General features: G+C 39.5%; 2 protein-coding genes across 2 annotated transcripts in view; one reads left to right on the top strand and one right to left on the bottom strand.

Moving 5' to 3' along the window:
- The window catches only part of BRF1 (BRF1, RNA polymerase III transcription initiation factor subunit), a 160523-nt gene that overhangs the window by 89367 nt on the left and 45308 nt on the right, over positions 1-25848 (bottom strand). Inside the window, exons 3-4 of the mRNA XM_026849030.1 lie at positions 15369-15400; positions 4258-4330 (exon numbers count right to left, since the gene is read on the bottom strand). Coding sequence (XP_026704831.1) covers positions 4258-4330; positions 15369-15400 — 105 coding nt within the window. The remainder of the gene's footprint in view (positions 1-4257; positions 4331-15368; positions 15401-25848) is intronic.
- On the top strand, positions 821-4243 carry BTBD6 (BTB domain containing 6). Its single transcript, XM_026849031.1, has one exon. It carries the CDS (start codon positions 960-962, stop codon positions 1986-1988), a length of 1029 nt encoding a protein of 342 aa, XP_026704832.1. The 5' UTR covers positions 821-959; the 3' UTR covers positions 1989-4243.

Genomic DNA, 25848 nt, shown 5'->3' on the forward strand with positions numbered 1-25848 from the left:
CCTGCGATGCTACAAAGCAAGGTTTTGCTTTCCCACCTCTTCTTCCCCGAGAGGGTCCAGCCTCGGCTCCTCCAGCCGCAGCATTGACGCATTTGCACTGTACCTGTTCAGACATTTCTGCTGGCATGCGTGCCCACAGGTCATTTGACAAAACGCTGCACATCGTTAATTTAAATTCTGAAGCTACCAAACAGTCAGAAAATGAATACTCAAGTGAATTTTAAGTGAAAAGCCTTAAAGAGGCCATAAATGGCTAGAAAGCAATACTACCGATATATAAATTTAACACAGGGCCGAGGTTAACATGAACGTGTCCCGCATGGATGCAAACATTTAAAAACAAGTAAGTTTTCTTTGAGAAGCTGTAAACCCCCAACACCTCGGTGCCTTCCGCGGGTACTAAACAAGCAGGGATGCGCGGGGGGTGCCCCGCTCCAGGGGAGTGCCCTTGGCCTTCAGGGAGACCCCCGGGACCGACACCCTTGCACCTGAGCGAGCAAGTTCAAGTGCAGCAAAACCCATTGGTTTTCCTGACGGGAACCGAGGGGGCCGCGAAGCAGACAGCAAGAAAAACATGATTTTTAAAGAAAGGAGCATCTGTCTTTCTGAAGACTTCCCCTTTTCTCCCTGTCCCACTGATGACTGCGACTGTTGGAAGAACCTCGGTGCCACACAGTCGTTAACAGGAACATCGAAAAAATTCTCGGAAACGGTTTAAAATAGCGACTTCCCCCCCCGGAGCAGGTAAGCGGGACGGCAGGGCCGGGAGCGGAGCCGCAGCCGTGCCCCGCTACCAGCCATTGTGCAATACGCACTTATTGCTGTTTACTTAATGTGCTGACAAATACTCAATGTCTGATTCACTGCCAGCAAAGGTGACCATAGATCAATCTTTCATGGACTATATTTTATTTTTTTTTCCCTAAGAAACTATTTTTTTTTCCCCCCCATCTAGATACATGTATAGTGACGAAATAGACCTGGAAGCTGACACAGTTCTGGCTACGCTGTATGCTGCCAAGAAGTACATCGTACCGGCCCTAGCAAAGGCTTGCGTCAATTTTCTGGAGACCAGTTTAGAAGCGAAGAACGCTTGTGTCCTGCTGTCTCAGAGCAGGCTCTTCGAGGAGCCAGAGCTGACGCAGCGCTGCTGGGAAGTGATTGATGCTCAGGCAGAAATGGCACTGAAGTCAGAGGGCTTCTGTGAGATAGATCAACAAACGCTAGAGATCATTGTAACCCGGGAGGCACTCAACACCAAGGAAGTGGTAGTTTTCGAGGCTGTTCTCAACTGGGCAGAGGCTGAATGCAAAAGGCAAGGGCTGCCGGTTACACCGCGCAACAAGAGGAATGTATTAGGAAAAGCTTTGTACTTGGTGCGGATTCCAACCATGACTTTGGAAGAGTTTGCCAACGGAGCTGCCCAGTCTGACATCCTCACCCTTGAGGAAACTCACAACATATTCCTATGGTACACAGCCGCAAATAAACCCAAACTAGAGTTTCCACTGACAAAAAGAAAAGGACTTGTACCTCAGCGATGCCATCGGTTTCAGTCATCTGCATATCGCAGCAATCAGTGGAGGTACCGAGGGCGATGTGACAGTATTCAGTTTGCCGTAGATAAACGGATATTTATAGCAGGACTGGGATTGTATGGCTCAAGCTGTGGCAAAGCTGAATACAGTGTCAAAATCGAACTGAAGCGCTTGGGAGTTGTCCTTGCTCAAAATCTGACAAAGTTTACCTCTGACGGCTCCAGTAACACTTTCTCTGTGTGGTTTGAACACCCTGTGCAGGTTGAGCAAGACACATTTTACAACGTAAGTGCTATTCTTGACGGTAATGAACTCAGTTACTTTGGGCAAGAGGGAATGACTGAAGTGCAATGCGGGAAAGTGACGTTCCAGTTCCAGTGCTCCTCGGACAGTACTAATGGAACCGGAGTGCAAGGAGGACAAATACCTGAGCTCATTTTCTATGCATGATGCATTTCACCTTGATTGTATTCCAGTACTGCAATGATGCACACTAAGGGATTTTTCAGTTTTACTACAAACTCTGCAGCAGTATGGAATGTTATGCTACTTACCTATCTGCTACAACAGGCTATACAAATAAGTGAAGGAATGCTCTTGAATTTAATCTTATTTTATTTATTCATAAGCTATTTGACTTAATAATTAAGACTGCAACAAGCAGAAAAATGTTAAATTTTGCACGTCCTGTGCATTTATTTTGTATATAGATAACTAACTTGCAGACTGCAGCTGACTTAAACAGAATGTTCTAAACTAGAGCAGTTTATGAATCTGTGAAATATAAAACATTTTTACTTGCCCTAAATCCTGTGTACTTGATCATTGCTGATCTTACAGCTTGTGTCTGTAATTGTACAGTAGACGAATTAACAGGGGTGATGATACTGTAGTCAGTCTCCTATATGCATCCACACAGGGCATTATCTATCACCGCAAATACAAAGGTGCCCTTGCCTGGTAGTTGAGACTATCCATCACCAGCCTTTACTTTCCTTCATGAAAAAGGGAGATGACATACATGGAAGCTCAGAGCTTTTCTGTGTTACTTAAGCTAAGACAAACCCTATCAAAGTTGACCAAAATCACCCTGTGGTTGTAATTTGAAAACTGCTAATGCCCATTCACATGCATCATCTGCTTTAACCTCCAGCCTGCCCAGCAAACAGCAACACTGCTACTTGTACCTGTCAAACTGCACACCCCTTCAACGGCCAGAGTCAAGATGAAGCTTAATGCAGTGACAGGCTCCATCACAGATTTAGCCCAGAGCTATAATGCTACCAGTCACTATGTAAATATACATCCTATCCTTAGATTTAGGAGAAGACAGTAGAGAAATACTTTTAATATGGTCTTTAAGTTCACTCAAAATTACTACTTGGAAATATGCCACACCTTAAACAAAAGCTGCTAAATCTTTCCACCCCCTCTATTTTTTTCTGACAGCATAGTTCCATCACTATCAGCAGTCATTTTATAGCTAGTATCTTTAACTGTTCTCAAAATGTGTTAAAAGTATGTGTTTTTATGAAGCATCTGACAGTTATTACAGATAAGCCAATTATAAAAAAACCTATTTCTAAAACTCTTCTTAATGACATATTCAAACAGTCTAAATGAATATTTTTTCTTTCCATGTATAACAAAAGTACCTCTAGATATAATTTAGAAGGGTTTTCTATTTGCCTTTTCCTAAGCTGCATTAATTTTCACCTAGAAACTAAAGCTGCAATACAAATCTCTTGGAAAAAAAGTAATGAAAAATAAGAATGCAACTGAATTATTGAAGACAAGAACTTTTTACCAGACATCAAGCTATGCTAACGAAGCCAGCACACCATGATGGCTGATAGCTGTGCACTGCCACATGCTATCTGGATGCTGTTAGGATGATGCTCACTCAGTGAGCGAGCTGCTGGTTCTCTTGCTGCAAAGGCAAGAGAAAGGCACTTGTGAGCCCAGCTCAGTACGTCTGACAGGGGGGTGTGCGTGGTGTTCTGCAACACAAGGGCATGTGACTCACTCAGTACAGATTAAGAGGAGTGGGAGTGAGAGTGAGTAAAGATACAGGGAGAAAATTCCTGCACAGAGGTGGGTAACAGTCACAAGACTTCTCTATAAATGCATTCTTTTAACTGGAATTGGCATGAATTCCCTTGTCTGAAAAGCTACAGCCTAGACAATAGCTTTTTTACCCTTTTGACAGGTTAAAGCCCACCCTCCTATCACTGTTAGGATTTCAGTGATGACTTACTAATTGAAAAGTTATTCATCACATGCTTGGAAAAAGTTGCTTCTCATTTTCCATCAGGTCACTTGTATTTCAGGCACTGAACACCTCTGCTACAAGTGATGGACAGACAGTAAATTTGGCAAGTACTTAAGAAATCTTGCATCTCTGGAACTGAAGTGTGACAAGCCCATGCGAGCTTGTAGACACACACAAATTTGTTACACATTAGCTTATTGTCTTAGTGTAGCCTAAACTGCCATTGGAAAAAGCTACAGAATTATCTGTGAAAGAGCATCTAGCTCCCAAAATACTCTTACGTAAAGGAGAGCAGGCTCTCATAGTCAGCAATGTCATTTTTAAGTTACCACTTGAGTATTTAGCACACAATACTATGTATATATAAACAGATACATATACGGTCTTGTCAAGTAACCATGTGGAAAATAAACCCAAATACTCAAAAGTCAACTCAAAAAAATATACCTATGGCTGGAGCATTTATGCAGAGTTCTCTGGCCAACAGAAGGAAAGTTTTTCCCAGCACATAGACATTCACCTATTAAATAAAAGAAAGAAAAAAAATTATTTAAATCTTAAACCACAAACATTTTTAATAAAACATTTATAGGGAAAGGAAAACACACCCCAACTTTTGAAACCTTAACGTGCTTTAAGAAAATTCAATTGAAGTAATACAAGCAATATTCACAGGTACAGAATAATACTTGGTGCTTGCCAAAAGCAACACAAATTCGCATTGTAAAAGCATAAATTTACACTGAAATTCTAAAGAGTTGTTCATCATGCTTTTCAATGGACTCAGTGTTGCTCTGGAGCACCTGGACAATTTTTCAGTTGTCACCTAACATCTTAAAGCGTTAAGTAGACTTTAATATCCGTGTATCTAAAGCGTAATTTATCTTGTAACAAAACCTGAGCAAATACAAGTTAGTGCAAATTTCAGCTCTGCATGATCATGTGAAATGGGATAATTGAGTATTGCGCAAGCACACACCAAACTTTTCCACCAAAGCAAGGAGTGGTGCTACATGCCCCAATGGCTATTTGCCATTTCTTACTGTTTGGACATTGCCCCAGATCACCCTACATTAAAGAGAGAAATAAATCAATGCAGAAAACCCCTAAACCACACCAAACCTGCTAAGAAGCCAGGGACAGCACCCTGCTCCCCTCCACTCCTTAAGTGTGCTCAAGAGGACATAAACTGAAGGGAGGAGTTACTCTCCACACTCTGATTTGCAATTTATAGCATAGGCAATTACATTTGTATTTTAAAAGTCTGAGGAAGTTTTCTTTCACTATCTTAAGACATGTTTTTGTGGTCAGCAAGAAAGGCAGGATATACTTCAATTCCCAATCAGCCCCAAATGTTCCCACGAAGCTCCATGAACACCTTGTTCCCCCAAGGCATATGTAAAGGGCAAAGTTAGTATTAAAAACTCCATCCTACACTCCAAACAAATAATTTTAAATCTTTTTTTTTAAAGGATAGGATATACTTCCATTGATTTTACATAACAGAATTGCCCCTCTCTTTCCTATGCCAGGATAGTGAAGGTGTTTACTAAGTAATCAGTTACACAACTGAGGAGTTGATAATGTACAAGCCTATGCAAACAAAAAATCCTGTTACTAAGTATATTCTCTTTCAGTTTCACAAAAGATCTTTACCAACTTTAGTTTAAAAGCAAGCTTTCCTCCCGTGTATAGATGCTTCTACCAAGTTAGCAAGAAAACCCCACAAAACAGAACTGACACATTTTCACATAGCACTTCAAAACTTTTTTTGTGAAAATGTTCTTAATGTGAATTTTTCTCAAATTTAAAAAAATTTAAAATGTGAACTTCAAAGAAATTCTCAGAATAATCACCTATCCTGACAGTGACTGCACAATCAAGTGCACATGATATGATGGTAATTCATTCCATATTTAGTGGAAAGTGTTGAATATCTTCCATGCTGTGTCTGATCAATGGCTGGACTGGCCTAAAAGATACAGAAGTAGAGTCTTAAATTTTACTGTCCTTTTTCTCCTGAAATACCAGACAACATAGAAATACTATTCTATGGGGAGGAAGTGAACAAAATATGCCCTTTGAGTAAGTAGTATATTCCTTAGGAAATAAGTACCAAATTTTTACAGAAAAATAAGCACCTACTGAATCTGGCAATTCGTATAGGTGTTTGAGAGCATACGACTTTCCATGAGCCATGGAGACAGAGCAGACATTATTACAACAAAATATCTGCAGTGTTTCAGTTGGCTTTAAATGCTCTAGATTCACTGCAAGCTTGAAATGGCTTGTTTTGACCTTTTGTCTAAAAAATATTAACATAAAGAATGGGGGTTTGGCTGTAGTTTCAGCCTTCTAAGTTGGCTGACCAAGTTACTATAAATCTTAAACCTCATCACTTAGATCTTGTTCTGCAAGGACGATCTCACTGCACAAATCAATAAAGTTACTTCAGTGGCGCCAAGTACATATGATGTTTCCATCAGAGGCTTCACAAAATCATCTAGTTCTTTCATTTTAGTCTAGAAAAAAACCAACTCAAATTCAGACAAGTATTTCTCCTTCTGGCTTTTTTTTTTTTTTGTCGCGACATCGAAGTACATGATGTTTGTCCCCATCAAACCATGTCCCATCAAACCACTCTTTAATCTTGAACTCCTCCCAAGCAAACTTTCCATAAATGCCATCATCAAAGAACAATTAAATATGAAGAAGCTTAAAGAAGAAGGGGTTTTAGTGAAGTTCTAACAATCAAAGTAGGTGCTGAATTAAATCTAAAGCAAAGACAAATGCATAATAAAATTGCTCGATGACTGTTTATCTTCCTCTCCTTAGCCTAACTTAGTCTCCCAGATCCATGGTCTATTTGAGAAGTAATGTGCTTAAATCTAACCTGCTCTTCCACTTCTCCCAAATCATCAGTGTTTTATGATGAACTTCAAGGTGTAGGCAGTGTATCTACACAAAATAATAAATGCAAATAGAAATGGTACATCAGGGAATTTCTTTCTTTTGATCACAAGTGCATTTCTTTGCAGTTTCTGGTGACTAACAGAAAGAAATCATAATATACAGTTGATTACATGCTCTGTATTATAGTTTTCTTCATGAAGTTTACATGTTTTTAATGCCAGGGTAAAGTCACAAAAAGAATCAGGAATATTTAATTGCTTCCAGTTTTCCTGGCAAAGCAGTAGGAAGAGAGACCTCAGGTCCTCTTATGGAATATGCTCCTCATCTTTAAAAGTTACCAGGTATTCACAGGTTCTGGGGCATTTCTCATAAGTGGGAAATTTAAAGATGGCATAAAGTTCACCCAGAAATCTGCAATGGCATTGAACTGCTGAAACATGGTATTTAAGATCTTCTGGTTTTAGTGGAAGAAGGTTCTTCCACTAAAATTTTATGCCACTGTCACTAGTTTCAAATATTACACACACACATCCTGTGACAGATGAGATATGATATATAATAGGCACATAGAGTCCTCTTTACTCTCATCATTTGTATGGGGGTTTTTTCCACTCCATTAATCTTAGAAAATTAAAAGAATTAATTTAGAGGCCTACTTTAATTTCTAGTTCTTTCTTCATTAAGAACTTCTTATAAAAATTCATATACTCCAATCCATCAAAAGCTTAATGCTCCAAATTTAGAGCCATATGACATTTGCATTCATAAAACCTAATTTTATATGAGTCCTTAGAATAGTGAATAAACAAAAATGCCCTTCTAAAAGGATGTCTCTGGCTTAGACATGAATTGGTGCAGCTTTAAAGATTACCACATCAACTTCAGCCTCTTTTCTCCCTTCTTAATTTAAAAGGTACATACTGAAAAACAGTATTTCCTCAAACTTCCCCAATCAAAACTGTCAAAGTGTAATAATTCTTTCGTTGACTTTCATAAGGCTTGTGCTCTTTGTTTGCGTATTTTCATCAGATTAAAATTTCCTAAACTTGATGCAATCACTGGGTTTGAGCATCAACACCTAATATGAGTGGTGACAACTTCTATCAGAGCGGGTATTTTAAAATATCTGCATACCCCGATAGTTTTTACCATATTATTTTACATTCAATTCACATTTAACAGAGTAAGTTCACAAACATATGGACCTGCCACTGAGTTGTTTCTTTAAATAAAACCCAACAGATTCTGCATCAGGAAGACATCTTTCAGACAAAAACTACGTGCTCAACAAAGCACTGCAAAAAAAACGCCTGTTTTTACCGTTAAATTTTTACAGCAGAACTTATTATCTAAGATGTTGTCTATTAACAATAATTAATTTCTGCTCTTGTTATAGAACACTTTGTATTAGTTAAAAGTTGTGTTTGGAGAAAGAATGGCTTCCAATTATTCAGTTACATCTTTACAGAAGGATCCTTCTACTTGTTATACTCTTTGCCCTTCACAGTATTTTTTGGAGACAGTCTTTTCATTTCACATCTGTCAGTCATCAGACACTGATTTCAAAGGGACCCTTCCAGAGGGACTCTCTTCCTTTCATAATTTCCTCTTGCTTTCATATCATGCCTGATGTGTTCAAATACCAATACACTTCCACTTTTAGAAAAAACAACTACCTTGTTTCCAGTAACACAAGAATTCAGCTGTTCAGTCTAACACTTTCCAGAATTTTAAACGCTCTTTGGGAAACAGGGAATCTCCCATTCATACAGTTACCAGGTCACTTTACTTTGTGGAGAGCAGCAAAAAATAAAGCTGCAATCACTGAATGAAAGTTTTTGCTTGACCGTAAGTTCCATAAATTTATAAATCAATAGCCTTTCAGTAATTTCCAAAAAGGCTTCTCCAGACCATGGTAAGGTATTATGGAAAAACATTACAAATGGTGACACTGGTTAAGGTATTCTGTCTTTTAGAAAGACAAAGACTGGGCAGTTGGAACGCGATGAGAATTCACACTGTGAAACATCCATGGCTGCTTGCCTAAATAATTAAGCAAGCATGAAAAGCAAATGAGTTTTTAAGGAGAGTGTCTGTTGCTGGGGAAAGAGGCACCTGTGGTTATTTGATTCATTATTAACATTTCTAGTATAGTAATGCCTGAAGGTCCCAACCAGGTTGTTTAAATTAACTCAATCAACATAGCAATTTGCATAGGAGCAATAAAGGCAAATGTAGTCAACACGTTAATAACTTTAAATGAACAAAGGGTATTAAAAACTGAAGCAAATGAGTATAGTCTTTAAAAATATTCTATTTTACCCTTCTCCACACAATAAACTGGAACTTCTTATTTTTCGGATCCATACTGCAACCAGAACATTATATTTAATCTCAACTGACAATACACAAAACTACAGGTACCAAACCCAGCTTGTCAGACTGCAGTTCAAAAAGAGACACAAAGCAAAATTAAGCAGCTTCCTCTCATGCTATGCTTTAAAGCACTGCCTTCAGTCTGGGGCCTCCCAATGGAGAGTCTGCTTTTGATAATCACATATGTGGTAGTCCTAGATTCTCCTCCAACATCACAGAAGTACAACAAACCATCATACTACCTATGCAAGAAAGTCAAAGAATAATTTTCAATAAGCATAGAGGAATCAGGGAGGCCAATGCCACCTCTAGGAGAAATAAATAAAAAGTGTCCAAAAGTAACTCGTAACAAAAATCCTTGTTTGTCTAGTCAAGTAACAGGAAAGAAATAAGGGGTGACAGCTGTGTTTTGAAGCAGAAGAGAGACCAAAGGAGGACTAGACCAAGTGAGTAGTAGTTACTGATTTTCACGCCCTGTGCCCCCTCTTCCCTTATCTCGAACTGTAGTATAGCTCAGCTTGGAATGGATCTCAGCAGGTCTCCACAACCTCCTGCCCAAAGCAGCGTCAGCTACAAGGACAGACCTGATTGCTCAAGATCTTGAAAACCCTGACGGACAGATACTTCAAAACTGCTCTGAACAATCCGTTTCAATACTTGGATGTCCTCATGGTGTAAGTCCTTTTCCTGATATCAAGTCAAAACATCTCATTTTAATTAATTATGGCTATTGCTGCTAATCCTCCTGCTGCACACTCTCATACAGAGCCTGGCTCTAATACCCTTCCAGTAAACATTAGCCTTTAAAAGCTGGACACACCACAAGGCACACTAAAAATTATATTCTACTAGGCTGAAATTGGAGATCAAAGCACTGCCAACACCTCTTCCCAAAGTCATTTATGACCACATTGCAAAGACCACGACACTGGAGATTACGAGACTAAAAAAGAAACTGCTATTTCTGAGGATGAGAAGGGCAGCATTTCACCACACCGGGATCAAAACTTCAGCCAAACAGTTCTCCAGGTGCAAGGAGAGAGGTGCTCTGAAACAGATGAGCAAACCTAAACTGTTCAGAAGTTGGGCCAAGGCTAGACAAGCTTTGCAACTCTCCTAAACAAGCAAGGCCTAGATTGGACTAACAAAAAAGCAAACAAAAGACCTGATTACAGACCTCTCTAAAGACTATATTTGCAAGTAAAATACAGTATCTGAAAATATAAGCAAGTACTTTCCCTGTCGGAGCCTGATGACTGATCGTCCTTCCAACTCAATCAACATGCAGCATGACTCTGCTCTGCACAAGGAAGAAGCCTGATTTGTAGCAGTGGTCTGGACATTTTCAGTTCATTTCAGATAATGCTTTAAAGTCTAAATGTACCAGAGGTATACTGAATCTGACAGCACTTTCACCAGGAGGTTACCAAGACATAGGACATATTTCACCTGAAGATAAAAGGTGAGAAAAAAAAATACCAAAGAAATTGCCTTCCCATTAAAAAAAGAGAAAAAAATAAAGAAAAAGGCATTTTGGCTTTTTCCAAGATGACAGCAAATTTGAAGCTCCAAAACCTATTATGTAATGTAGCAGTTCTCCCGTAGAACAAGACAAACTCCCACATCTCAGTTATCAGCTTAAGAGGAAAACTGGTATGACTTCTTAAACAGCCTGCCATTAATAGTGAAAATTAGTCTCTTCTATTACTAAGGTTTACTAAGTTTTAGCAGCATAATACTATTCTAAAAGCATATTACACTATAAGGGACAGCTTTCTTATTTTTTAATGGAGAATGTGGGATCAAATCCCAAAGCAACTCTAATATAAAGACAGGTTGGATAAATACAGACCAGAGCCTAAGAGGCCATGCTTAGGATTTCCCCTCCCTTATTTATTTTTTAAAATTTATTTTATTTTAAAAAGCTAAACAGAATATCAGGAGAGAATGAACACAAATAAGATAGCTCATTAAACAAATACTGAGTTGCAGGTAACAACAGCTTCAAATCTTCATACTACTTTTAGATTCAGCTACCACTTTTCCTACCCTGTGAGCTACAGAGGGTGTTAGCTTTTCCAGTGAGGGCAAGACACTGGTCAAAGGTCACTGATGTGGAGGGTGCCATAAGTGGCATGCAGAATGGCACAGCTAATACTGTTTCCAGCTGCAAGATGGCAAAGGGAAGCAATGGATGGCCTTCTTCACAGGCTTTAATTTATCTTTTCTGTTGGCAGCTGGAGTTATAGAGCTTTGTTTCTGGTTTGCTTTTAGATGAAGCAATACATGAAAGGTTGTTATGCTTTTTTTTCTCCTCCTCAAATGCACTGAAACCTGTTTCAAGGTGTTCTGTAATTCACTCGGTAGTCTCTGTGAAGAAGCTTCATAAGGATATTTCATTTGGTAACTTTCTTCAAAAAATTCCTGCGGTCAGATGATTAGCAGACTTGCAGGTCACTTCACCTCCCACAGCAAGTGAGACACATCAAGTAGAAAATTCGGAAGAAAAAAATCTCAAAATTTGATAAGCATCTGAGTAAGAGTTGGTAAAAGTCAGCAGTAGCTCATTTTTAGACTTTCAGGTGTGACTTTTTTCCTGATACCAAATTGAAACCTTTCTCATTTCACCAAGAAAAACAAATACCTGGACCAGGGTGATAAATTTTGTACAGAATGATCTAGGTTGGAAAAGACCTTGAAGATCATCCAGTCCAACCATTAACCTCACACTGACGGTTCCCAACTCCACCAGATCCCTCAGCGCTGGGCCAGACTCTTCAACCCCTCCAGGGATGGGGACTCCCCCCCTGCACTGGGCAGCCCATTCCAATGCCCAACATCCCCTTCTGCAAAGAAATGCTTCCTGATATCTAGTCTAAACCTTCCCTGGGGCAACTTGAGGACATTCCCTCTTGTCCTATTGCTTACTACTAGGTTAAAGAGACTCATCCCCAGCTCTCTGCACCCTCCTGTCAGGTTTCCCCTCAGCCTCCTCTTCTCCAGACTAAACCCCCCCAGTTCCCTCAGCCGCTCCTCAGCAGACCTGTGCTCCAGACCCTGCACCAGCTCCGTTGCCCTTCTCTGGACACGCTCGAGTCATTCAATGGCCTTTTTGGGGTGAGGGGCCCAAAACTGAACACAGGAATCGAGGTGCAGCCTCACCAGTGCCGCGTACAGGGCTCAGATCCCTTCCCTGTCCCTGCTGGACATGCTATTGCTGACACAAGCCAGGATTCCATTGGCCTTCTTGGCCCCCTGGGCACACTGCTGGCTCCTGCTCAGCCGGCTGTCAATCAACACCCCCAGGTCCCTCTCTGACTGGCAGCTCTCCAGCCACTCCTCCCCAGATGAGCCTGAACATGTTAAATATTTTGGAAGGATAATACCACTGCCACTACTACTAATGCTAACAACCTTTCTTTCTCTTTAATGACATTCACATCCCAACTTCAGGATGCGAGAGCTGTCCTTGAAATAAAAAGGCACTTCAAGCTAATGTAGTACAAGCTAATGAGCTGATGCCTGCAAGCAGTTGGTGCCTGCAAGTTGAGGCCTGTAACAATTAGTGATCAATTATACCTTAAATATTAAGAAATTCTTTCACCAAACAGTGTTTAACTTTGCCTTTAACTAGGCCCAAGTGATCAAAATGCACAGAGAAAATATCCTAACCTTGAGAATAGATACATCCTGGCAGAAATGCTCCAACAAGACCAATAAGAAACATCATCTTGGCTGGACAACAGAATTGGGAAATGTCCAAGGAGAAAAAATTGTCCTCCAAAGACTCATGACCATAAGTAGTGAAAAGGAGCAGGGGCCTAACTCCCCAAATAACTGCCAACGACACCCGAGACCCCCCACACATACGTAGTGTAATTTTGCCAGGCCAGCATTATGTAAATGTAATCGATAGGCAGAAGGGTGGAGACTTCTTGGAAAATGTATGAATGTTCCTGTCTTTAAGGTATATAAAGGATAAACTTCTGTTTCAGTGCATGCACGTTCGGTGGAATGATCCCCTGTGCACCCAGCGCTGCAATAAAGAATGCCTGCCTTCTAAAAACTTCCAACTGAGTCTGAGAGGGTTCTGTTGAGACCAAATTTACGGTAACAGAGCTAACTGCTTTTCTTTTTTACGTACACAATCTGTGGGCAAAGGCTGACCCAAAGCAGAATGTAATGAAGCTTTCTGCCTGGGCCATAAATGTTTTGCCACCAAGGGTATTTTTTAGGGGTTTTTGTTTGTTTGGGTTTCTTGTTTGTTTTTTAAACAAACTCAGGGTGGGGGAGCAATCAAGCCAGGACCTGTAAATACAATCTCAAACAAGACTTTCTCGCTAGATACAGTTAACAATAGCATTTAAGATTCTTCTTTGCTCAGATTCACCTTAAAGAAGGTATAAAAGTAGAGCGCATCAGAAGTCTTCACACATAAATACATATCATGATACTGAAATTTAGCATCTTCCGTCTTTCTGGGGTTGATTCTTTCCCTACTACTAATCTATATCTGTCCCATCTCTTCAGATACCTCTCTTTAATGTTTCAGTCCTCACATGCTGCATTTTGACACCTTTTCTGGTTGGAATGTACAGAGGGGAAAAAACCCAAATCTTTCAATCTTTCCTGTCTGTTCCTGTTGACAATACTTTTTTTTTTTTCTTTCACAAATACAGTATCTCCTCTTCTACACATTGTGTGAATATTCTGCATATTACTGTGGTCATTCTATTTCACAGAATCATCTAGGTTGGAAAAGATCTTGAAGATCATCCAGTCCAACCATTAACTTCACACTGACTGTTCTCAACTCTACCAGATCCCTCAGCGCTGGGTCAACCTGACTCCTAAACCCCTCCAGGGATGGGGACTCCACCACCTCCCTGGGCAGCCCATTCCAACGCCCAACAACCCCTTCTGCAAAGAAATGCTTCCTAATATCCAGTCTAAACCTTCCCTGGGGCAACTTGAGGACATTCCCTCTTGTCCTATCGCTTGTTACTTGGTTCAAGAGACTCACCCCAGCTCTCCACACCCTCTTGTCAGGGAGTTGTAGAGGGCCAGGAGGTCTCCCCTCAGCCTCCTCTTCTCCAGACTGAACCCCCCCAGTTCCCTCAGGTGCTCCCCAGCAGACCTGTGCTCCAGACCCTGCACCAGCTCCGTTGCCCTTCTCTGGACACACTCGAGTCACTCAATGGCCTTTTTGGGGTGAGGGGCCCAAAACTGAACCCAGGAATCGAGGGGCAGCCTCACCAGTGCCGCGTACAGGGCTCAGATCCCTTCCCTGTCCCTGCTGGACATGCTATTGCTGACACAAGCCAGGATTCCATTGGCCTTCTTGGCCCCCTGGGCACACTGCTGGCTCCTGCTCAGCCGGCTGTCAATCACCCCCCCAGGTCCCTCTCTGACTGGCAGCTCTCAAGCCACTCCTCCCCAAGCCTGTAGCGCTGCTGGGGGTTGTTGTGGCCAAAGTGCAGCCCCCGGCATTTGCCCTTATTGAAACTCACAGTTTAATAACAATCACAATGAAAAATCACTTTTGTTTAGAACGCAATAAACCTCTCATTCTACACATGCACTACTTGGATATAAGTAATCAAAATAATTCAATAATATTTTAGAAAAGTGAAAAAAGTTACTAATTTTAAGAATTAAAGATCATTTTGATTATTGCAATTCCAGCAGAGTGCTTCAAGCAATAAATAGTCTTCAGAGGGATGCCATTTACCAAGACAGCTGGGAGGACAAAAATAGGTTGCAACTAACCTACTCACACTGTACATAAAACAGTTACAACATGGAGAATGAAGGTAAGATAGCTAATATCATTAGAGATATTAGCTATTTTAGCTATTTCCACATATAGTGCAGGTACGCAGTTCTCTCAAAATACATTTTATAAAACACATCTCTGTAGTGCACTACTACATTTACACAGTATTACCTACCAAAAAATTATCTGCCTTCAACAACTGTTGTTTTAAACATGTGCAACATTTGACCCTACGCTATTGAAGTGATTCTGAATCCCGATGAAAGGATCACACTTACCCTTGATACACGATTTGCAACATTAAAAGCAAAAAAATACTTGACATATAATTTCACTGAACAATTATTCTGATACATAAACCCACTGGTTTTCCAACCCAGAATTTTTAGAGATAAATTAAAACATTCCGAATAGCCCATGCTGACATTTCTTTGCTTGCAATTAAAGTTTAAAATTTCAACAAAAGTTTAAAACAAAAAAAAAGATACAATACCTGAAGAAGGTCACTGAGGTCAAGTAGCATGTCTGTGAAGTAGTCAAGGAATACACAAGCTTGTTGACTGTAACAGTGTTTCTTAATTTCATTAGCAACACAAAAAAAGGAAGAAATAATCCCAAGTTTAACTGTCAAAGAAACCAAATACAGACTAGGGACATAACACTTCTGCTAAAGTCAGCATCCAGCTAACAGCTCAGCTCCCCAGAAAATCCTGCCAGCACCCACTGCATTTACTGCACAAGTTGTCTGTGTGGAGTGATGGTCTTGAAAAACAAGCCAAGACCTTGTGTGACTTAAAATACTCACCATATACTGCAGCCTAAGAACGAACCAATGATAACAAACGGTAACAGCAGCAAGACAGAATACTCTTATTACACTTCATTTAAGAAGATAAAGCATTATCAGTCTCCTATCCCAGCTTAGGAGCCCAGGATCCCAGAAAAACAGATGGAAGAGCAAACTTAGAAAACAGCAGTAAATTTCTTTTGTCCTCTTTTATGACCTGTCAAAGAGCTGGGAAGAGAACGGTCTTTGGCTACTCTCCTCTCCAACCAAGGAAATCCACTGTTACCTTTGAGTTTGCACTCCCTCCATCATATCCGATGCTGCTACAAAAAAAATATTAGGGCACTAACTACTCATTATGGGTGCACTTGGAACTTGTAATAGTTAAAACCAAGCCAAAACCACTAAAGGTTTCCATTAGATTTTACTGAAAGTAAGCACACTTATAAATATATTGTCTTAATGATAAACAAAAAAAAAAAAACCAACCAACCCACCATTAAGCTTAAGGTGCAAAGGTAGCCTTATCGCTGCTATAAACAAACACATGCTGGCTCTCCTATCAGCTACTCAGGTGTGGCTTACACCTCATAAAAGGGTTCCAGTTCTACCATTAAAAGGAGTGTCAGAGAAAAAAGTGTGAGAGAATGCGAAAATGTGTACATGCAGGTGTATGTGTTTATGTATGTAGCAATGTGTTAAGAAATCCAGTATTAGAAAAAATACAGGGACAACAGTACAGTTTGGCACATCATGGTAGCACAAGTATTAACATATGTTCTTCTTAGAGTATGCCAGAGTAATATAGTACACATTTCTCCTAAATATTATCTGCCATGGAAGGAGAATAATTCAGATAACATAATCAGTTTATACATAAGCATTTGCCTTGCTAACAATTTTTATCCTTGAGCATTTGTATCCTTAGTCTGCGTTTGAAATTGTATGAATTTAGTACTCCAAATTTGTTATGAAATTCAATATATTATTTGTTGAAAGTTAATTTTAGCATTAAAAGACAAAGCATCACTGGATATTTAATTATCTGAAAACTCAGTATGTCTCTGGAAAAAAACAAAATCCATTATAGATAATATTATGCAAGACATTAATCTTAAATTTTAACACAATAAGGAAGTTGCTAACAAAAATAATCTTTAAAATATACAGCTTAGAAATCTACAGAGAGCAATACTGAATTCAACACAACTTTTTGGTCAAAGTAGTCAGAAAGGAGAAAATTGAAAGACTTTAACAATGCAGTTGCCAAGGAACCATAATAATTTTCAGCTCAAACAGATCTAGGAAGAAATCACTATCAATTTTATGGTTGAGAAATATTTGAGATCTGAAAACGTGCCTAGCTCATTACTGACTCAAAGCATCCGGTTACTCTATGCCCACCCTGAGATACCTTCACCGCTGAGACAAACTAAAATTATCACTCATATCTGATAGATTTCATCACAATTTAACAAAACCAACCAAAACCAAACAAACAAGAAAACACCAGAAGAAAAGCAGGTCACTGGTTACTGAGGCACCAAAGTGAGCAACTGAGTGGTCCCAGAGTCTGTCTCCTGTCACTGGAGACAAGAGGAGGAGTCAGAAAGAGCATCAGTGTCAAACACTAATTCAGATCTTAGATGAGGCAGAGAGCTGCTTTTCTAACCTAGACATTTCAGCTACAGTCATCAAATCTGCATACTAAAGTATCTTTCATCATCCTCAAACAATTAAAAACACTCTGGTAGAAGACCTAAACTTAACACACTGAATGTTCTTAGGCTTTATTACTGTAAGAAAAAAAAAACAACACACCACATCACCACCTTTTTATCCAAGTAGAAACAAAGATCATTGCATGCATTTGTAACAACACAAGATTTAGTGCTGGGAAATGCACTTGCAGGGTTCAGGCAATTCTGACGCAATTTAGAGCTGTGTTATAGATGCTTTAACATACAGTTCCTTTGCTCCTTAGAGAAGTTCATTCAAGTGTCCACTGAAACTGTAAGCAAAGGTCACAGTAAAAATGTGGCATTTCTGGATTTCATTTAAGGTAGCCTCCAGCAATCCCTCTCCCTGAGTAAATGTGTAGCTGCTGTAGCAAAGCAAAAGGGAAATTTGAGTCATGCAGTAGCAATGGGTTGGCTTTCGCTGTGAATATTGTGAGCACAATTATCAGCAGGAAGGAGTTGTAAAAACAGGCAGTTGTTTTCAAACTCCTTTTCAGAGTTGGAACAGTTCAGGAGAACATACAACAAAAGCTGAAAACAGCAGATAATACTTAATATGTATTCAAAAATTATACAATCATAAGATAAATGTTTTCTTTGAGGCTGAAAAACAATGATAATTTTACATACAGAGACTGCTAGCACATGGAAAAGTTCTCACAGGGATAGAAAGCTACTGATATTGTATATGTACAAAATAACAGGACATAAACAGAAAGGGACTTAGGTTATAAATGCACCCAATTAAGAAAAAAGGAAGAAAAAGAAAAAAAAAGCATTAACAGTTTTAACAGCTTTTCCTTTGCTGTTCATTCTTTAATTTCATCAAGTTATGCAATTGACTGTCCATCACTAGAAACTTTTAAATCAAAATGAGATGAGTCTAAAGGCTTTACTTCAAAAGATTTAATTCAAGGGAATCCTTTGACCAACATGATGCAAGAGGTCAGACCGAGTGGCCAGAACACTCCCTTTCTGCCTTTATAATCTAGTAATCTGTGGATAATATGAGAGCACCATGAATCACAGTAATAATGACCTCATGATACTCAGCACCAGAGGAAACAAAAGTTCATGATGAAATGAATAGTATTAGAAACCTAAACCCCCAAATACCAAAACAAGCACGCATTTGTGTCTCAGATAAACCTACATTCTACATATTCCAGCAATCCTGACACACTTATATACAGTGAAATCCCCTTGGTTTTCAATATTAACATTTAGCAGGAGGCAAAACTGCCATCTGCCAAAGTTATATTTAGAGATGCAGCAACAAATTGTGGAAGATGCTTTTAGTCAAAACTATCATTTACAATAGTCATTTCCCCTCCCTAAAAAAAAAAAAAAATTAAAAAAAATCTTTATTTTAGTGTCTGACAATCTACAATAATCAGGAAACCTTCAAACAGATTATTTCATGATACTGTGTCGACATTCTTCCACTACATAGTCTGTCGTTTCTGGGAGATACAGGCACATATAAGCAGCAAGAGAAGACAAAAAGTCTAGGTGGTTTTTTTTTAAGTTAGTTAGCTTTCATAAATTACCCTCAGAACTTTAAAATTATTTTTACAAGCTTTCTACAAAATCAGCCATAGCACAGAAAGAGAACTAATCTCAAGGAATTGTAACCGCAAGCCACTCAGCAGAAATCTCACATCCCTAAGAGCCACGCTGCCCACTAATGAAGCATTACCTTTTTCCAGTTGAAGCTAGAATATGTTGTTCCTAACAAAAACTAGAAATAGATCCATTAAATTTTATAAATATTTAAACATAAAGTCCCTATCTGTACTCAACAAGAGCAATTCAGTTGGTTGCAAACAATAAAAGCAAAGTTTACTTGATGCCTGCAAGCAGTTGGTGCCTGCAAGTTGAGGCTGTAACAATTAGTGATCCATTATACCTTAAATATTAAGAAATTATTTTACCAAACAGTGTTTAACTTTGTCTTTAACTAGGCCCAAGTGATCAAAATGCACAGAGAAAATATCCTAACCTTGAGTATAGATACATCCTGGCAGAAATGCTCCAACAAGGCGGATAAGAAAGAACATCTTGGCTGGACAACAGTTGGGAAACATCCAAGGAGAAGAAATTGTCCTCCAAAGACTCATGACCATAAGTAGTGAAAAGGAGCAGGGGCTTAACTCCCCAAATAACTGCCAACGACCACCCGAGACCCCCCACACATACGTAGTGTAACTTTGCAAGGCCAGCATTATGTAAATGTAATCGATAGGCAGAAAGGTGGAGAGTTCCTGGAAAATGTATGAATGTTCCTGTCTTTAAGGTATATAAAGGATAAACTTCTGTTTCAGTGCATGCATGTTCGGTGGAATGATCCCCTGTGCACCCAGCGCTGCAATAAAGAATGCCTGCCTTCTAAAAACTTCCAACTGAGTCTGAGAGGGTTCTGTTGAGACCAAATTTACGGTAACATAATAAGAAATCTGACTGAAAAGGAAACAGATTCTGAATAGTGAAACAAATTTTTCTCAAGTTCTAAATGAAATGAAGTATTTACAACATCACTGTTACGGTTCTGCATAAGCTATAGAAGAGATGGGAACTTCCCAGCAGCACCTCCAGTAACAAACACATGGAGATAAGACAAAAGGGAAGGTGGAGACAAAAGTGAAGCAATACCAGGGTGAAAAACTAGTGACAGCATTTGGTTAGCTCCGAAATCCAATTTTCCACCTTTCAGTTCCACACCACATACTCAAACTTCTCTTTCCATATTTTACTACACCAAGTGATTTCTGATTATGACTTACCACGATTATATCTCTGCTGATTTACACACTTTCACCATTTTAATTAGCAATTAACAGACTGACAGCACTAATTGTTTAAAGTAAACATTGCTCTTCCCAATGACACTGAACTAAAACGATTAGAAAATAATAAGTAAAACCAATTCTTTTGTAGAAAACTCATTTCTGATAACTCTAATAAAAGCTTTGCCTTGAGGCTGAAATCTTACAGAGCCAGTTTCCAAAGTTTAAGTCTGCAATTTTGTTTGTGCAAAGAAGTCCACATAGCACAGGCTGCACTCAAATATACAAATAAAAACAGCATTTGACAAATCTAACTGGCAAGCACAAGTGCCATTTTTATAAAAAGCTATCTTTGTGTAGATTAACACATGGTAAAAAAAGAATTGCATTTAGGTCCTTGAGATTTTTCCCCTTCTTTGCACACAGCTGCACGTCTGTGTTTCATAAAACAGTATTTTTCTATATTCTGTATTCTAAAATCCTCAATTTAAGGAGAAAAAGGACTGCCACACTCCTTCCTCAGGTAAACAGGGATGTTTCTCTAGCAGTTTCCTTTCAACACATGCAATGTCCCTATCTTCATAGTTAAGACCAAGTTAGCTGCAGTAATACAGAATCGTACAACCACCCAGGCAGACTATTAAAAGGAGACAGGCATTTGGGGCTGCACTCAGCCTGCCTGATTTCATGGCATTAACTGAAAGGGTTAGAAGTGTAGCTTTCTGACTCGCCTAAGATCTGAATTAGCCTCTGACACCAGTTTTCCCCTCTATCTCCAGTGACTGCAGACAAAACCTGGGGCAACTGGGCTGCCGCCTGGCACCGCAGCTGGCTAAACTGGATGGATCCAAAGCCTGCAAGCTACATTAACCTTCAGACTCCCCAGTGCACATACAGTTCAGTCTTTACTAAATTAATGCTTTATCTTTTCTTAGTAATTGTCTTCAGAGTCAGTGCCATTTAGAGGAAGATTTTCAAAAGCACACCAGGCTAACTGAATATGCAGCGAGTGTTCAGCACTTTTGAAAACGCTGCCCTTGGAGAATATGGTCTTCAAAGGATTTGGGCTAGGCTGTATTCCTAGTGTTACTGACTTCAGGTAAATAACCTGCTTTGTGAGATATGGAAAAGCATTTACACACTCGCATGTAAGTTTACAACACAGCACAACAGAACCAAAGTAAAAAAATACATTTCTTGTCCCAAAATGCTTGTACCGTCAACTTGCAATTATTCAGGGTATCAGATGGATAAAAGATGAAAAGAAAATTGTACTAGGCTACTGAAAGATAACCTAGTTAGTGTATTTACTTATAGAAAAGAAAATCTGGGCACAGAATGAAAATGTAAATATTAATTTAAATGTTTTGATAGACATGAGGTTAATATTCAGCCTGGATGATGTGACCATGTATAAATAACAGTTGGCTATATTCAAACAACAAAAAGTCTCTAAACAAGAGAGACCCTATTCTCCTGAACAGTAAATTGAACAAGTGCTGGTGAGGGAAAACAAGAGAGGTTGCTAGGAGAAGCAAGGTTTAAGGGAGAAATTAAAAGAGGAGTGGGGCTGGCAGACAAGGATGGGAGAGAGGCACCAGGAAAAGAGCAAAGCTCAAGCTGCAAGGGAAAAAGAAACAATACTAAATGGTAAAAATCACTGCAGAAAACATCCTGGGTTTGAAAAGAGGTCAAACACATAAGCAGGTATGAAATGGCACAGTCCAAAAATCTGCACAGAATGACAATTTGACAATACAGTGGGCATTAAAAAAAGCAGCTGGGAAGGAGGACACCAATAGTAAAGATTTAAGTATAATGTAAAGGAGTTCAGTTCTCTCTCCTTTCCCTGTGTACAAAGTCTGTAAAGGTTATGACTCTTGTACCAACAGTGAAAGGAAAGTTTCATAAAACTCAGAGGTGCAGATCTGGAAGAACTATTCTGAGATGACAGTGGGTATTCAGCACAGCAGCAGCACATACGTTGGGAAATGTGAAGCAGCTGGCTTGAGACAGAGAAGTGGCAGAAAGTAGAAGCAGAGAAAAGTCACTGCCTGCTCAGAGGTGGCAAAGGAAAAACAGCACTGTGGTGACCCTGACACTCTGCTTTTCAGAAAACTCCCAAAGGAAGAGTTTAGAAAAAGGAAAAAAAAAAAAACAAAACAAAACAAACACCACACACAAACACCAAAACAGAATCGCCTCAGCCAGCCTGCCCCAAACTGGCTTAATTCTGGCCCATTACCACCCCCTTCGCTGGGCTGCTATTTGTGTAGCAATGTGGCAAACCAGCCTAGGGAACTGTCTGAAATAAATTTTGTTTTGTTTTCCTCCTGTTTTCAGATGGATTAGCTTCCCAGTTCACACATAACTGGACAAACACCTGGGCTGGTAGAAGCCAGGGGATGGACTGGGGGGAGATGGAGCAGGCAAGGGCAAAGCACGTTAACTTCTTTCTGAAGCCATGCCAGCTCACTCTGGCTTAAAGCATTTATCAAAACTAGAGCCTGAGACAATCTCTCAGTCACCCATCCCACCTTCTCAAATTTCTCTTTGTAACACTGTTTGCAGAGTTCTTCCCAGCTTGCTCCAAAATACAAAAGACGTACCTTATCTGAGAGAGAAGCCTTAACACAAATAAGGGGCAAAAGTCTGCACAACAACTGCTTTATAGTAAACCAAAATCTTATAAACTGATAACACCCTCTTTGTTTTAAGTACACACACGGTTCCTGTGTAAAAGTTCACAGTACTGCTCTGGTTTACCCACAGTAAACACGCAGCTCAACTTTTCCAAAAGTAGCATTATAGTGCTCAATTAAACCAGAACAAAACCAAATTCTGTAGATACAGAATGTTTTACATTTTCCATGCTAGAAGCCAAACGTTACATCTTTGCTTTCATACCCATACTGAGTCTAATGCACCAGTATTAAGTGCTCTTCAGAGAATTATTTCAACAGACTTTGCTGGGATGGGAGCGCAGCAGCTGCTGTACCCTGCGCTGGGACGTGGCAGTTTGCACAGAAACTCAGACACTGCTTCCCTGCCAGTATGTGTGAACTTGATTTATCCGTGCATAGGCATTATGTAATATCTTACATGCATTTAGCAGAAAATGTTTGACACTGGAGACTTTAAGGAAACTATAGCTTAAATAAAAAAAGAAGAGAATTGCATCCCTGCTCTTCTGAGGCTGCTGACTTCTTAATGGCCTTTGGTGGCAAGTACAACAATCAGATGTGTTAAATTTCCCATTCTCAAAAGCCTTCAGGAGAATCCTATCAGCTTCTGTCATGTAACCCAACGACAGAATAAGCCCTTCTGTATCAGATGCCTGTAAGCACACACCTGGAGGAACTCTTCTTTACATGAACTGGATACTCACTGCCACGCACCAAAGGGGGCCCTTGTATTCGGAGAGTGGGCAGTACAGGAAAACCTTTCCCCCAATGGCGTTGTCCTGTGCATCAGGAAACCTCACGTCGGCACCCTCCCTCACACCTACAGCACTCCGATGGGAAACACCAGGCGTAGGGGCTTCATGGACGCTGCCGGCCCTCTCCTGCAGCACAGACTGAGCGACACTTCCACAAATGATACCAAACTGTTAATTCCTAGTTTTGTAGTAATCAAAGCAAGTTCGATTAAAGGCGTTCCAGTAATTCGCGGTAACTCCCTCAATCACTTCTTTGTCACCAGACTTAAACACAGCATAGAGCTGAAAAGTGGGCGCTTAGGACTAGTTTATCAGCAGTGCTTGGAGTCAGGACAACATGCCACTTTTACACTGGCTGAACTCCTCAAAACAGTCTGGTTTAGCAGCTTCCAATAAAATAAATAGGAAAGCATGGAGCTAAACAGATGCACCGCATCAGTGGGTTGAAAAATCGTCAACCCATACTTTCTTTTTAAGAAACGCGTACGCTAAATATAAAGATTTTTACATGCTCACTGTAGCTGAAACCTACATAAGTCGTAACAGCAGATACACAGAATTTTGTTTTTTACTAAAGAGAGCTACATTTTCTAAATTAGGCTTGCCTTATGGTTCATAAACAGCAGCTTATCCCAAATGAGTTACTAATAAAGCATTTTACCAAATATAGAATAATGCATCTTACACAGGCTATGCTTTAGAGTACCACTGTAAGAGTGCTCAAGGGAGGTTTATTTAGCAATATGGGCGTAGAAAACTCACATTACTTCCTTGGACAATTATCCAGGTAGCTTGGGATACAGTAACAGACAGAAGCAACTGAGTTAACACGTTTGAATCTAACAATCTGTAGACATGACTCAATACACAACCACTATTCACTTCTTCACACCAAGGCACAAAGAAGAGATTACCTTTAGATTTCACTGGCAGGGTGAGAAGATACCTTCACTTCTTGAGAGCCCAACTGAACGGGACTCAAGAAGAATTAAAAAAAACCCAAACAAACCCAACCCAACCAAGAACTGTAATAGCTTTTCTAAATTTAAAAATAACAAATACCAATTTTAATTATGTTTCAGGGCTAGACACAAGTGATGCATCATACTTTGAAATGGATACAATTCTCAACACAACACATTCCCCTTCAAGGACATAATACACTGGATTTTAAATTTAAAATAAAAATTTACCCCTAAAAAAAGATTAAATTTGGTCCTTGAACAAGTGTAATACAGCAGATGGAGGGAGGAGTTTATATGGCATGGAAGAAAGACAACGTATCTGATATTTTAAGGTAGATAACTTCCCAGAGAATTCAATTACAAGAATAAATCTTTGAGATTATCTACTGAGCAGGGAAAATACAGTCACAGGCATTCTATACACTTTGTATTTTATTTACACAAAAGGGTGGGAAATAAATGATTCCCTCTTGGAATCAGTTTTTCCCCAGAAATCAAAAGGCATAGTCCAGATTGATTCTAGGCTGTGCCTCAGGACACTGGGTTTCTGTTTCCATTTTTTCTACTTCCCCACAACAAACATTTCATCCTTCTTTAACATGTTTTTTATAATGAAGATAACAGTTTCTTCCTCAGTAAAATGCTCTGAAATCTGTTATAATACTCATTTTGACTCTGGGGTTTCTAAGTCTCTCCAAAGGGTCCGAGAAACAAGCTTTTAAATCTATTTCAGCTATAACCTCCCAGTAGGTAACTAATTTACAGTCAACAATTATTTTTCAGACCACCTCATTGCCTTTGACGGGCCCAGACTACATCCTGTCTTAGATGAGCATGTTGCATTAACTAGCGTGTTTATTATATGCAAATCAACACAGAATTTTGTCCTCCTGTCCAAAACATGAAAAAAGGGCTTAACAGTTAAGTAACATCCTGAGCTTCTTATAATACAAAGAGATGCAATGTGTATCAGAGATTTAGTCTCTCCTTTCAAGTATGCCAGTCCTAATTTGCATGCCTCTTGTCCAAAATACATTGCTGAGAAGCTCCTACGGTAACTTTAAAATCCCTTATTGTTTAATATTTAATTTGATTTTGCACCAATTTGCTCTAAAATCACTTCATAAATATACATGTCAATTCCCAGTGTTAAAAAAGATAAAGCAAGTGTTGACTCCTTGTTTATTGATTACTAATCTGTATGATGGGATCCTTAAGGAACAAAAGGAAAACCCATTTATGCAGGTGAGGCGGGGG

Source organism: Athene cunicularia (assembly GCF_003259725.1).
Source record: "Athene cunicularia isolate RWA chromosome 5 unlocalized genomic scaffold, athCun1 chr5_part1, whole genome shotgun sequence".
Taxonomy (NCBI): domain Eukaryota; kingdom Metazoa; phylum Chordata; class Aves; order Strigiformes; family Strigidae; genus Athene; species Athene cunicularia.

What these genes read in the sequence shown, in the direction of transcription:
- BTBD6 (XM_026849031.1), top strand. Translation starts at nt 960, where the DNA reads ATGTATAGTGACGAAATAGACCTGGAAGCTGACACAGTTCTGGCTACG.